The sequence below is a fragment of the Mirounga angustirostris genome, unplaced genomic scaffold (assembly GCF_029215605.1).
Source record: "Mirounga angustirostris isolate CCGP_5_RB_7025 unplaced genomic scaffold, mMirAng1.0.hap1 SCAF_9, whole genome shotgun sequence".
In the NCBI taxonomy this organism is placed as follows: Eukaryota; Metazoa; Chordata; class Mammalia; order Carnivora; family Phocidae; genus Mirounga; species Mirounga angustirostris.
In genome coordinates this window covers 116,193,042-116,208,304 of record NW_026991717.1, presented here as the reverse complement: position 1 = coordinate 116,208,304, position 15,263 = coordinate 116,193,042, and the positions used below count along the sequence as shown (strand labels likewise).

Genomic DNA, 15,263 nt, shown 5'->3' with positions numbered 1-15,263 from the left:
CAGACTGTTATAGACCATCCAAAAGCAAGTAGAGAAAAAGGAGTACTTTACTGAAAGGAGTAGTTCCTGGGAGAATCAAGTCACCTTTATAACATCAAAGGGTAACCATGAAAAGGGGTTACTGACAAGTACCTGATATTTTAGAGAAGTTAAAGACGGCATCTATCAGTAAACAGGAAACTATAGCTGCATTCTGAGGATACATCTTATTCATCTTCGCATCTTTAGACTCCAGCACCATGCCAGGCACATTGAAGATGCTAAATTAATCTCTTCATAGTGGTTTCTGGGCTAGATCGTGAATGGGTGAATATGCAAGGCTAGGCCCTGGGGGTCAGGACCAGAGACTTGCTTGAGACGCAGGTGGAAGATCTTATGTGGGAGCTTAACTTTTTTTTTTTTTTTAAGATTTTATTTATTTATTTGAGAGAGAGAATGAGATAGAGATAGCATGAGAGGGGGGAGGGTCAGAGGGAGAAGCAGACTCCCCGCCGAGCGGGGAGCCCGATGCGGGACTCGATCCTGGGACTCCAGGATCATGACCTGAGCTGAAGGCAGTCGCTCAACCAACTGAGCCACCCAGGCGCCCGGGAGCTTAACTTTTGTCTCACATTCTACAAATTATGACCAAGACTACTATATAAATTTTGAGGCCAAGTAAAGACAAGCACTAAGCTTACTGCATAGACATCGGTCATGGAAGGAGAGTTTTTAAAATCAAGGGACTTTAAAAACTGGGGATCCAGGAGTTTAAAAGTGAGGGAAGACTACCTCTCTAGCTGTTGCTTCTGCAGTGAAGTCAATAAATCATTCACTTACGGTTTTCTTCCAAGTTGCTTAGAAAGCTTTGTTCTCATCAAGAAATTTAATCATTTACAGTAAAAGCTGTGATCCCTGGACCACACGCTAACCTAGTGAGAATCAAAAACAGGAAAAGCAAGCTCTTCCTCTTTGAAAAAAAGGCCCACAGATCTTCCAAATATGGTCGGTATGCCCACAGGCTAGTTTGTAGCAACCTTCCGTATTTAAACACTCTGTATTCTGTGAGCCAGTCAGGCTCAGACATCAGTGGCCACTCTTCTACCTCCTCTTCAGTGGCCCTGCAGCCACCCCTACCCTGGGTGAGGGCACGTCTGCAGCGGACTTGGTACTGTGCTCCCTGTGACAATCTATTTTTATGGTGGAAGACTAGCATTTTGATATTTCAGAAACAACTGAATTGACCCTAAGAAGAAAGTTCCGAGGCAAAAAGTTCTGCATCTGAAATTGGGGGTCTCAGGAAAGAAGAGGAGTTCTCTCCATGCTGAGATGTAGTTCCGTCTTGTAGAAAGTGAGTTTTATTGCAGTCTTTCTACACAGGACAGTGATACAAAGGATGGTCTTGGTCACACTCACACCACATACCCTCTTCTGGGATGAACCTTTCACAAAAGATACGGTACTTCTGGGACCTTTGCACAAATAAACTACTCTAGATCAGGGCTCCCTCAGGCCTGCCTCAAGTTGCAAACACGTTCAGGTGGCTTTGTTGTAGTGGTTGATTCATGTGTCTTTCTAGAAGATAATACCCACATTGCTACATATCTAAGGAAAAAGAGAGAATCTTGGAAAGAAGGAGCTACACAAAGATAGAGATGAGCGAACCTACTACTTTAAGCCCCACTCTTCCTGTGCAGAGCACTTGTTTTTTGTTTTTCCTGCAGTTCTCAACCACCTACTGAGAGCCAGTTTTTACTTACACTCCGGTTATGACCAGCACACTACTGCTAAAGTTAGTTTATAATATTCTGTGACAGAAAACAGATATTCTAAACTCCAAGGAGAACCAGAAACCAGATCACATGATAGGCTGGAGAGAAAGCAGGCACAAGAAGAAAAGCTGGCCTTTCTGTTCAGCCACAAGGAGAGACTAAGTTTCTCACAAATGCTTGCAGTCTGATCACCATGGCTAAGGGCGGTCAGTGGTAGAAGGGTTGTACCCAGCAAAGCTTTGCTTAGAGGAGGCATGTGCCCACAGGCTGATGGCTCTGTTCATGTCCCCAGCTGAGTTGCCCTGGGCCTCAGCCTGACAGCCCAGTTCAAAGGTACACTGAAATGAAAGGTAAGGCAGAAGGGAAAGCACAAAACACCCACTGGGAGGTTCTTGAGGAATATCTTGGTTCTCCTCCTTAACATCTGCCCATGGCATGTTAGCTCATTTTGTCCCATTGGCTATTAGAGGCCCCTTCTTTCTCTTCTTGGCAGCTGGTTCTCCTCCTGACCCTAGGTCCTCCCATGCACGGCTCACGGAGTAAAATCATAGCTTTCTCCAAACTCTTACTTTGTACTGACACAACTGACTTTATAAACTACCAGCTTTTGGCTGTTGATTCAAATTCCGACCCACAGTCAGAGACAATGGATTGTAGTAAAAAAAAAGAAAAAAGAAAAACCAGGACAAAAAGTGCTTCACCAGCCATTTTACTCTTCTTTAATTCCACTGTCTTAGGGCACACATTGTATTTGCTACTGAAGAAATTATGACAGCGAGGCTGACAGCACTGATTCATAACACATTCTTTGCACCACACAAAGAGTAAAATTCTAGAGTAACTGGATCATCTGTTACCACAACAGAGCTGTCTCATTTGCTGTATAAGAGAATGCTTACGGGGGAGTCAGGGAGAGACGGGAAGAATGGAAGCATCCAGGGGCACGTGAACCTACAAGCATGTCTAAAAATAAAGAATTTGGTGGAAAATCCAGCACCTAAGGCTGATAGGAAACCATGTGGATACAGTTCCATTCTTTCCAGAAGTTACTGAATTTGGAACCTGAGGTTAAGACTTTTAGGATAAAGCAACCTCAAATCAGTTCAGACTGGCCATGGGAAGAAATGGCAACCGTTGATGGTACTGAGTTTCAGTGCTTGAAAACGAGACTTTTCAAAAATCAACCTATACACCTGACTTGACTCAAGGTGAAAAAAAAAAGTCTTATCTAAAAATGGTAAGTCTGCAGCAAAAAGGTCTGAAAGTTGGAGCCCCTTTTCAAAAATCTTTTCATCTTGCTGCTGGTGCCCGCTCTCCTTACAGTACCTCTGGAAAAGGTTCAGAATTCAAGACAGGTTTATTAGGTTGATCTTCAACATGTAGTTTAAGATGAAGAGTCCTGTTTGGTTTAAACCACGCCATTTAATTTCTTGGTAATGGTAGTCCTGAGAGTCTGCAGTGTTGGTAAAATCCACCTGTGACCAAGGGTTACGCTGCTGGTGGGAGCACAGCAACTTCATGGTCCGTCCCTTCTCCTCAGCCTTGTCCCTCAAATCTGGTAGTTTTTGCACCGAGGGACTCAGTCCATCACAATGACGTATGTCCAAATCATTTTCTGTAGATCCCTCCTTCCAGCGCCCAATGGTACAGGTGGTCAGGAAGACTTGGAAGGAAGCTACAAAAAGTCCAGCTGGGAATCTTGCCTTTGTTAGATGTGGACACAGGAAAATCATCTTTGTCCTCCCCAGATTTCATTATAGTCAAAGGAGAAAAATCCATGGGATTCTAATTGCAAATATGCTAAATATAAAATTGATGGAATGCTAACTGGTCCATAAAGGGCTGTACAAGATAATCTGTGGCAAAGTAGAAAACCAGCCCAAAAGTGATAGAGATCGGAAGAGCTGGCAATGCTTTCTTGAAAATGGCGAGGAGTAACAATGTAAGGCACAAACCCTGTGGAGAGGAGGGGAAAAGACACCGACTCAGACAAAAGTATGGAAGTATTTCATGTAAAAACAACCCCATCACAAGTCCTGGTCTTAATTTAGTTCACTGAATTGAATACTATCCTTTGAGGTTAAATTTTAGGACACTTTTTAAAATTAAATTTGGAAACATTTATTTTCCTTTGCAGCATAGAGTTCATAATGCACACAGTTGATACTTCACCCCCTAATTCTAGGTAAGAAATAGAACCCAAAAATAAGTAAAACTATTTTAAATAACTGACATTTCTATCTAAAATATTGAGTCAGCTACTGTGAGTTTAGTTTGGCTGGCTAAAATCCCAGAGGTGAAAAGCATCCTCTGTGTTGTATGGGGGCAAAGAGGTGCTCACAGAATAAGCCAGTAAAAGTTTATGATGCATACATAGGTTTCTCTCACTATCTGAAAGTAGAGCATTCCTATGAAGCCTTTTGTAAGCCAAAATGGCATGAAGTGAAGCGTATCGCCATTTTCTCAGAGTTTGAATTATGCCACTTCACTCTTATGAAAGACCATTAGTATGGGAATGTTTTTTTTTTTTTTGTAAAAGCAAAAATCCTCGGGCGCCTGGGTGGCTCAGATGGTTAAGCGTCTGCCTTCGGCTCAGGTCATGATCTCAGGGTCCTGGGATCGAGTCCCGCATCGGGCTCCCTGCTCCTTGGGAGCCTGCTTCTCCCTCTGCCTTTCTCTCTCGCTCTGTCTCTCATGAATTAAAAAAAAAAAAGGCAAAAATCCTCCTTGTATTTCTTTTGGTTAGCAAAAATAGCTAAGTGAACTTTCAGAAAGTGGAAGAATACCTGTAAACACAGAGCAGTCATATAATATTGTCCTTTTACCCTAGCTATTGAGACAAGGTCTGAAAACTGAGCATCATTTCAGCTTTATCCAGAATAAGTAATTTTCTTCTTAAAAGATACCACACATCCAGAAAACTAACCTCAAAAGAAAAATGAAACACATGAAAAATTTTAACTGGTTTTATTATCATGACAAACGACAGATGTCATCATAAAATAAATGCATAAGAGGCTCTCATCTAACTTCACTCACATATACCAAAGACACAGCATCTTTAGCAAAAATACCAATAAGATATCTCTTATGACTTACTTATAGTTTTGAAAGCTTCAAGGTTCATGTTGTGACACTAAAAGCAAGATCCATATGGCATCATGCATTGTGTTAGCTTTTCTTGCCTCATACTTGCTGCCCAAGGAGCACCATCTGCTGCAGGTTGTGGCATTAAAGGCAAAATCACCACCAGACTCAGGGACTATAAGTAAGGATCCAAGTACCCCTTTAAGACTGATCTAACATAGCTAACTTCCTATATATCTATGCTGCCTGGTTGAACAGCGGTTCCTAATCAGAGGTGCCTATCAGAACTTTCCAGGGAACTTCTTAAAAAAACAAACAAAAAAACCCCACACACAATTAAAACTTTAAATATCTCAGGGCAGGGGCCCCTGGCTGGCTCAGTCGGAGGAGCATGCAACTCTTGATGTAAGGGTTCTGAGTTCAAACCCCACATTGGGTGTAGAGATTACTTAAATAAAACTTAAAAAAACAAAACAAAACAAAAAACAAACTCAGGGCAGGGATGCATAGTTCTAAAAGCTCCCAGGTGATTTTAATGGGTGGCCAGGTGGCAACCTATTCAGGTAAGTTTCAATTTTTTTTTTAAAGCTCTCCAGGTGACTGGCACATTCAGCCCAGCTGGGGTTAAAATGGACCACCTTAAAAGGATGACATAATCAGAGTTTTGAGATGAGGGGCTGGGACATGTTTTTATTAGTGTATACTTACAATTAATATGGCTACAAAACAGGCTATGGTTGTGTTCCAGTCTCCACTGGCTGTTGCAGAAGCTTTACCAACCAGAACACTGTAGAAAATGAAATCTCCTAATCCAAGTTTTACTCCTCCTAAAAAAAGAAAAATTATGAAGTTTGTCACTCTTTGAGATCAACTCAAAAATGTAACTGCCGCAAAAAAAAAAAAGGCACTGCCACATTCCATCCTGTACTGAATGAGAAAACAGTAAATGATACATAAAATTCGGCTTTAGCTAGGTTTTCCTTTTTGGTTCTCTCCAATATGAATTTCGGATTTTATGTAGCTAACTCTGGAGTCTTTAACAGTAGATGCTGTTGTTATATATAAAAAGAACAATAACTGTCCTTACTGAATGCCTTCTTTACATGTGGCACTTGCTCTCATAAATCCTCACAAGAACCCCTATGATAGGTAGAATTTACTTCATAAAGTATACCCACTGTAAATGTACAGTTCAATTATTGTAAAAAATTTACAGAGTTGTCCAACCATCACCACAATCCACCACCCCAGGCCTTCTGCAACCACTGATCTGTTTTCTATGTGACTCTTCTAGACATTTCAAAGAAATGGACTCATAACAGTATGTAGTCTTTGTGACTCACTTCTTTCACATAATGTATTTTTGAGGTTTATCCATATTACGTGTGTCTGTATGGTTTCTTTTTACTGATGAATAGTTTTCCATTGTACAGATATATTTTACCAGTTGATGGACATTTGGCTTGTTTTCAGTTTGGGGCTATTATGAATAATGGTGCTATGAACATTATGCTGTGACCAAGGGTACACATCCCTGTGTGGACACAGTTTTCATTTCCAGTGGGTACATTCCTACAAATGGAATTGCTAGGTTATATGGTAAGTTTATCTTTAGTTTTGTAAGAAACTGCCGAATTATTTTCCATACTGGCTCTACCACTCTACATGGCCACCAGCAACACAGGAGCATTCTGGTTCCTTCACATCCTTCACCAACACTTGGTACTGCTAGTCTGTTTGATTATAGCCATTCTGATTAGTGATGTTGAGCAACTTTTCATGTGCTTATTAGCTCTTGTATTTCTCCTTTGGTGAAATGTTTAGCCAAAGCATTTCCCTATTTTTTATTGGAGTTAACTTTTTTTTAAATTTTATTTAAATGTGAACCAGAAATGTTTATTGCAGAAATTTGGTCAAAGTCCTCATCAGGTGGCCCCTGTTGAGGTTGGACTAGGGCCCTCTGTTCAGTACTGGGCATATGTAAGTTATCTTCTATTATTGAGTTGTGAGCCATTATTTTTTTAAAGATTTTATTTAGGGGCGCCTGGGTGGCTCAGTCGTTAAGCGTCTGCCTTCGGCTCAGGTCATGATCCCAGGGTCCTGGGATCGAGCCCCGCACTGGGCTTCCTGCTCCGCGGGAAGCCTGCTTCTCCCTCTCCCACTCCCCCTGCTTGTGTTCCCTCTCTCACTGTGTCTCTCTCTGTCAAATAAATAAATAAATAAATTAAAGAAAAATAAATAAATATTTATTTATTTGAGTGAGTGAGAGAGCAAACGAGTGAGCGTGAGTGGGGGTGGAGGGGCGGGAGAGGAAGAGGAGAAGCAGACTCCCCACTGAGCAGGGAGCCCAATACGGGGCTCGATCCCAGGACCCTGGGGTCATGACCTGAGTCAAAGGCAGATGCTTAACCGACTGAGCCACCCAGGCGCCCCCGAGCATTCTTTACATATCCTTAACACAAGTTCTTCAACAGGATTTGAAATATGATTTGTAAATATTTTCTTAGTCTGTGTCTTCTCTTCCTTAATAGTATCTTTTCTAAAAAATTTTTAATTGTGGTAAAATATACAATTCGACGGCATTAAGTAAACTGACACTATTGTGCTACCATCCTCATCCTCCATTCACAGAATTCTTTACATCTTGCAAAACTGAAGCTCTGTAGCCATTAAACATCAACTGCTCCTTCTCTCCCTCCAGCCTCTGGCAACCATCATTCTGTTTTCTGTTTCTGAGTTTGACTACTCTAAGTACCTCGTATAAGTGGAATCACACAGTATTTGTTTTTGTGACTGGCTTATTTCACTTAGCATAACGTCCTCAAGTTCATCCATGTTACAGCATCTGTTAGAATTTCCTTCCTTGGGGTGCCTGGGTGGCTCAGTCAGGTGAGCGAGCGTCTGCCTTTGGCTCAGGTCATGATCATCGGGGTTCTGGGATCGAGCCCCACGGTGGGCTCCCTGCTCAGCGGGGAGTCTGCTTCTTCCTCCTCTGCCTGCCACTCCCCCGCTTGTGCTCTCTCTCAACAAAAAATCTTAACCAAAAATAAAAAAAGAATTTCCTCCCTTTTTAAGCCTAACAAAATTCCATTGTATGTATACACATTTTATTTACACACTCATCCATCAATAGATGCTTGGGTTGCTTCCACCTCATGGCCACTGTGGATAATGCTATGAAATTGGGTGTACAAATACCTCTTCTCTTAATGGCATCTTTTGAAGTGCAAACGTTTTTAATTTTGGCGAAGTCCAGTCTATCAATTTTTTCTTCTATGTATCAGTGTTGTATTGAAGAACTCTGCCCAACCCAAGGTCATAAAATTTTTCTTCTGTTTTCTTCTAGAAGTTTTAGTTTTACAAACACATTTCAGTTCATGATCCATTTTGAGTTCATTTTTGATTATGTGCATGACGGATGGACAGGGTGAAGCAGGGGTTTCCATTCATTCTTTTGCATGTGGATATCTAATTGTCCCAGCACCATTCCTGTTGAATTATTTTAGCACCCTTGGAAAAATTACTGACCATAAACGTAAGGGTTTACTTCTAGATCTGCAATTCTGTTCCACTGATTTATATGCCTGTCCTTGTGCCTGGATTGATTACAATGCCTTTAGAGTAAGTTTTGATGTCAGAGAGTGTAAATCCACCAATTTTTTCTTCTCTTTCAAAATTGTTTTGGATATTCAAAGTTCTTTACATTTACATCAGCTTGCAGACAATGACAAGCTGATCCTAAAACTTGGAACAAATGCAAAGGCCCTACGTTTTCTGTTATCAAACATTTTTTCCCTTCAAATTCTTTTCAAAACAATATATAATTAAGTAAAGGCTAAACAATGGATTCAAAAGATATGTTTTAACTTTGGGTGCCATTACTAATCCACAAAGCTTTACAACTGGCTTTCACCTTTCTGTTAAGTAACTATTCCCAGCTGAAGTTTGAGCCAGCCTGGTCTTAAAGTTTTGTTGTCTGGTTTAGAGAACCACTTCCAGGAGATAGAGGTAGAGGGCCCTGAGAGGTATGGTCTGTTCCACATGTGGGTGAGAAAGAAGCAGAGTGCTGGTTAATAAGATATTACTGAGAAACCAGTGTTCTTCTTGAGTTGTGGGAGCCAGAGCCAAGTCTTCCTTAATGGAAAAGATAAACATATGACCCATGAAATCCGAAACTATGAATTACAGTGTCAACCACCCTTTAACTTGCTAACCTTCCCAGACTGATGAATACTCTTCTCTCCAGTTTCATGTGTACAGAAGAGGCCAGCTCTACTACTTAAGTACTTGTGTGATCCAGAGCAAGTTGATTAACTTTTTTTAATCCTCAAATCCCTCAGCTCTAAGATGGGGATTACAAGCTATTTCAGAGTTGTTATCAAGAGTTAAAAAAATAGGGCACCTGGGTGGCTCAGTTGGTTAAGCGACTGCCTTCGGCTCAGGTCATTCCTGGAGTCCCAGGATCCAGGCCCACATCAGGCTCCCTACTCAGCAGGGAGTCTGTTTCTCCCTCTGACCCTCCCCCCTCTCTCATGCTCTCTCTCTCTCTCTCAAATAAATAAAAAGTTAAAAATTAATACAGGAAAAGTTCTTGGCACAAAGGCTAAACAAATAATAACCTTAGAAAGACTGATTTCAAATGTTAAGTGCTATAAGAAAGTAAAACTAAATTCTTCAGAAAAAAATGTTATAGAAATGAAATTTTTAAAATAATGCAGGAAAAAAAAATTTGCCTTTACCTGAAAACAAACTTGTAGCTAGAATATATAAAGAACCATTACAACCCAATAATAAAAAGAGACAAATAAAAATGGTCAAAGGATCTGAATACAATTCTCCAAAGAAAATATAAAAATGGCCAATAAGCACACACAAAAAATACTCAACATCATCAGCCATTAGGGAAATGCAAATGAAAACCATAAGAAGATATCACTTTATACCCACTAGAATGATTATAATGAAAAAGACAGATAATAAGTGTTGGTGAGGATGTGGAAAAATTGGAGCATTCACACACTGCTGGTGGGAAGGATGGCTGCTTTGGAAAACAGTCTGGCAGTTCCTGAAAAGGTTAAACAGAGTTACCATATGACCCAGCAATTCCACTCCTGGGTATATACCCAAGAGAAATAAAAACATGTCCACACAAAAACTTGTACATGAGTACTGATAGCAACATTATGCATAACAGCCCAAAATGAAAACAGCCTAGATGTCTGTTAATTGATGAATGGGTAATAAATGCGGGATATACATAAAATGCAATATTATTTGGCTATAAAAAGAAATGGAAGTACAGACACATACTACAACAGAGATGAACTTTGAAAACATAATCCTAAGTGAAAGAAACCAGTACAAAGGACCATATATTGTAGGATTCCATTTATATGAAATGTCCAGGATAGGCAAATCTATTAAAATAGTATATTTGTTGGTGTTGGGGGGGGGACATGGGGGCTAATGAGTTTGGGGTTTCTTTTTGACGTGATGAAAATGTTCTAAAATTCACTTGTGGGGATGGTTGCACAGTTCTGCGAATATAATAAAAATCATTGCATTACGTACTTTAAATGGGGGGATGGGAGGGATTGGAGAGCTGGACAGCTAAGGAGTGTGGGTTCTTTTCGAGGTAATGATACTATTCTAAAGTTAATTGTGGTGATGGCTGAACAATTCTGGGAATATACTAAAAAGCTATCAAAAAGTAAACAAAAGGGGCGCCTGGGTGGCTCAGTCGTTCAGCATCTGCCTTCAGCTCGGGTTGTGATCCCAGGCTCCTGGGATCGAGCCTTGCATCAGACTCCCTGCTCAGGCAGGAACCTGCTTCTCCCTCTCCCACTCCCCGTTTGTGTTGCCTCTCTCGCTGTCTCTGTCAAATAAATAAATAAAATCTTAAAAAAAAAAAAACTTCTTAAAAAAAAAAAGTAAACAAAAATGGGGCGCCTGGGTGGCTTCGTCAGTTGAGCATCTGCCTTCAGCTCAGGTCATGATCTCGGGGTCTTGGGACAGAGTCCCACATCGGGCTCTCTGCACGCGGGGAGCCTGCTTCTCCCTCTCCCTGCCACTCTCCCTGCTTGTGCACTCTGTCAAATAAATGGGTAAAATCTTAAAAAAAAAAAGTAAACAAAAATAATGTATTAAATCAAGCTTAAAATCATGGCCTCACTTTTTCATTTAAAGGCTTATGTTTAGGGGTGCCTGGCTGGCTCAGTTGGAAGAGTGTGCAACTCTTGATCTCGGGGTCATGAGTTCAAGTCCCACACTGGGTGTAGAGATTACTTAAATAAATAAATATTTAAAAATTTAAAAATAGGCTTATGCTTAATAGCAAATGCTATAGTTATACTTCACAGAATTCATTTTAATGGAGAGAAAAGTGTAGATATATTTATTAGCAAAATTAGAGTAAGGAAACAAGTAACCATCAAATTTTCTCTTCAGGCATTTACTGAAATGTCAAGTTTTATTCACCTATAATCAGAAGAAACTGAATCAGAATAAAAACCTAAGAAATATCATATTGCTAAGGAATTTTTCTTTAAATAGCTCCTTTTGATTTATTCAATCAAAATGTGCCATAGCCAAATAACTAAAACCACAGCAATGGAAATTGCTTAAGTTAGTCAAAATGAATGAACAGTATTCTACTGGCAAGTGTTAACGCTCAGATTGGCTGCTAGATATTTTACTGCTATTTGCTAATGGTAGTCTAGGCCTTCTATCGTATTGTTTTGTTTTTACCAACTCTGAAAAATAATTTCAAGTAATATGTTGTTCCTTTAATATTAAAAGGAGCATTTGCTTGCCTACCAAGCATAAAACATGGTAAAGACAATAAATGATGGTGAATATTTACTTTAATTGTAAGATTGAACAACTTCTAGCAGTGTAATATATGCCTAGCTTAACATAACATAAAAAAATATTTCCTATTATCATTTTTATAAATGTAAACATATTAAAAACTGCCTAAGGGGTACCTGACTCAGTTGGTGGAGCATGTGACTCTTGATCTTGGGACTGTGAGTTCGAGCCCCACACTGGGTATAGAGCATACTTTAATAATAATAATAATAATAATAATAATGCAATCCAAGATGGTTATGTTACTGGATGCTAAGATGATGAAAGAATGTCAATTATTAGTTTATATTGGTCCCAGAAAAAGAAATTATTATTCTGACATTAGGAGGGGCAATACCTGGGTTTTCCTTCAAAAACAAAACAACAACAACACACACACACAAACATAGAGATACTCAAGAGCACATGAGATGATCAGGAGTGAAGTACGTCAAGCAGAGAAAGACAATTATCATATGGTTTCACTCATATGTGGAACATAAGCAATAGCATGGAGGACCATAGGGGAAGGGAGGGAAATCTGAAGGGGGAGAAATCAGAGAGGGAGACAAACCCTGAGAGACTCTGGACTCTGGGAAACAATCTGAGTTTCAGAGGGGAGGGGGGTGGGGGGAGGGGGTAACAGGGTGATGGGTATTGAGGAGGGCATGTGCTGTGATGAGCACTGGGTGTTATACATAACTGATGAATTGTTGAACACTGCATCAAAAACTAAAGATGTACTATGGGGCGCCTGGGTGGCTCAGTCGGTTGGGCGACTGCCTTCGGCTCAGGTCATGATCCTGGAGTCCCGGGATCGAGTCCCGCATCGGGCTCCCTGCTCAGCAGGGAGTCTGCTTCTCCCTCTGACCTTCCCGACCCTCCTCCCTCTCATGCTCTCTGTCTCTCATTCTCTCTGTCTCAAGTAAATAAATAAAATCTTAAAAAATAAATAAGTAAATAAAATAAAAACTAAAGATGTACTCTACAGTGGCTAACTGCACAGAATTACAAAAAAAAGGAGAGAGCACTCAATCACAAAGGCAGTCATGAAATAGTCATGCTGCCGCTATGCTCAGCAGCTATATTACTTCTTTCTTTTGGCTGCAGGCACCCTTGAGAAAAGAGAGGAACAGAAGAGGCAACCTAATTACGGTGGTAACTTTGCAGGCAGAGAATGTATCAGCAAAGACAAGCTCAAGCCCGGCTGTCAGATGAGGCAACTATGTCTAGTTTCCCTGGAGTGTGAAAGTCACAGGCTGTGGCTGGCTCTAACATCTGGAAAACTCAGCCAAGCACCAAAGTCAAGGATATGCCCAGGTTCTGACCCAGTTAAAAGAGTAAGGCTGAGCTGTAAGAAGTGTTCTGCTCAAGCTGAAGGATAATGTCAAGATCATAATAATTAGTAATCAGTAAATAAAGAAGCTAAGAAATCTAGGTGTTTGTTTCTTTAAAACTACTTAATATTTTCAATATAATGTCTTATTCCAGGGCTTCACTTTCGTGAGAAAAAAAAACAAAACACCAAGAATAATTTAGTTGGAAAATGTGTTAATCTCTTAACAAATCACACCTTTAAGACTAACTGAAGAGGGCGCCTGGGTGGCTCAGTTGGTTAAGCCACTGCCTTCGGCTCAGGTCATGATCCTGGAGTCCCGGGATCGAGTCCCGCATCGGGCTCCTTGCTCCGCGGGGGGCCTGCTTCTCCCTCAGACCCTCCCCCCTCTCATGTGCTCTCTGTCTCTCTCATTCTCTCTGTCTCAGATGAATAAATAAAATCTTAAAAAAAAAAAAAAAAAAAGACTAACTGAAGAGATGACTAAGCCCTAACCAAGGGGCTCTACTGGCTGATAATGTTCCCAAGAAGCCCCAAGTGCTAACCGAAATCTAAATGCCAACATATCTTAGACATTGAATAAACGCTTGCATTTCTCCCCATAACCTAAATCCCTCTGATTTTCTTTAAAATTCATAAAATACAGTGCTTGCCAGCAAAGGGAATAATATGTAAAAGGCTGAAACATTCAAATCCACAGGTCTCTGCACAGCAAAGAGGAAATACATTAAAGAAATTTTTGTACACAAATATTGCAGTCATGAAGTCTTACTGCAATAATAATTCTGAAAAATATCTTTTACCTTATAAAACAAATGCCAAAATCCAGGCTATAAAGGGCCATTTCCAAAAATGTGAGGGGCAGAATCTGGCCCATTAACAAACTGAACTATGAGAAAAGCAACAACTATTAGTAGGTCCCACTAAAAGCTACACTCTGTTATTCAGAATTAGACCATAACACTCTCCATTCATTTTATTTTTGAAGAGTTTGGTAATGCAGCACATAAAGGAACCTATGACTGCTGAACACAGAGAAATGCACGTACTTTCTTCTGGATCCTCACTGGCAAGGACGTTGCTGGAAAGTTCCTGCACAGCAGCTCGTGTCTCAGTCGTAGAATGATGAGGCCCTAGTCGACTGTCCCTCTGGGCTTCCCACTCTTCACTGAAGCCACCATCATCGCTCTCTGTCACAGGGTCTTGGGTCTCACTTTCGGTGCCTTCAAGACAAAGTAGAAATTACAATTTCTTAATACCTTTAAGAAAACTACATGGAAACGGTAACTACCCAACTGTCACGTAACTAAGTTAGTTGGCTCTTAAACCACAAATAAGCTGTAAAAATGCCTGAAGTTTGCTTGACTAATAACTATTTCCCTCCTTGTTTCCTGAAGGCAGAGTCCTGATTTGTTTGGGTTACCACCTCTCATGCATGTGACACTGGCGGTAAATCATGATCAAGCTGAGCCAAGCATGGTAATCTCATTCCTCTTCCCAATGAAAGCTCTAAGGGTGGGGCTGATACTAGCCAATGTGTGGTGAGGCAAAGTCTGCTCTGAATTTGGGGGAAATTTTTCTCACTCTTTGAGACTCAAGGACGAAACAAACAGCCCCTTTCTAACCCTGGATGATGTCTCATCTGGATATAATGCCTGGAACTACAGTTGTCATCTTCTGACCACGAGAAGCAGCGGGCTGAGGACCAAACCCATATCTAAGAATGGGAGAACAGGAAGATGGAAAGAACCTGGGCCCTTGATGACATCAATGGATCATAAAACTGACCAACTCTACAAATGCCTGCACCTCAGGACTTCCGGTCACATGAGAGAACATAATCTTCTTTGTTTAAAGCAACTGAGTTGGGTTTTCTGATCTCGGCAGCTGAAAGCCTAACTGATGACACTCACCTGTGCCTTTAGTGACTAAGATAAAAAGTAGACCATTATTGTGGGGTGGGGTAGGAAAGGGGGGGTGAATTTTTTTATGGGTCAGTCATTTTGTTATAATGACTATCAATCAGACTGAAAATTGTGAGCATAACATGATAGTCTTGAGAAACGTCCATACATCAAAGATAATTAGAATACGTAAGTGAAGTTGATAACTTTTTTTCTCCTTGTTATATTTAATAAAAGTAAAACATGTTCACAGAGGTGGATTTACCATGAAGATACACTTCAGGCCTCTCACTTACATGGAATTCTTCAGGGAGGCCACAGCAATTCTGTATTTGT

General features: G+C 40.5%; 1 protein-coding gene across 5 annotated transcripts in view; it reads right to left on the bottom strand.

Moving 5' to 3' along the window:
• Positions 1-2,444: 2,444 nt before the first annotated feature.
• Positions 2,445-15,263, bottom strand: part of PSEN1 (presenilin 1) — a 69,992-nt gene continuing 57,173 nt past the window's right edge. For all 5 annotated transcript variants that reach the window (XM_045901144.3, XM_045901148.3, XM_045901147.2 and 2 more), the window contains 3 exons: positions 14,073-14,246; positions 5,547-5,665; positions 2,445-3,707 (listed from right to left, as the gene is read on the bottom strand). In XM_045901144.3, coding sequence (XP_045757100.1) covers positions 3,552-3,707; positions 5,547-5,665; positions 14,073-14,246 — 449 coding nt within the window. In that variant the 3' untranslated portion in view covers positions 2,445-3,551. The remainder of the gene's footprint in view (positions 3,708-5,546; positions 5,666-14,072; positions 14,247-15,263) is intronic.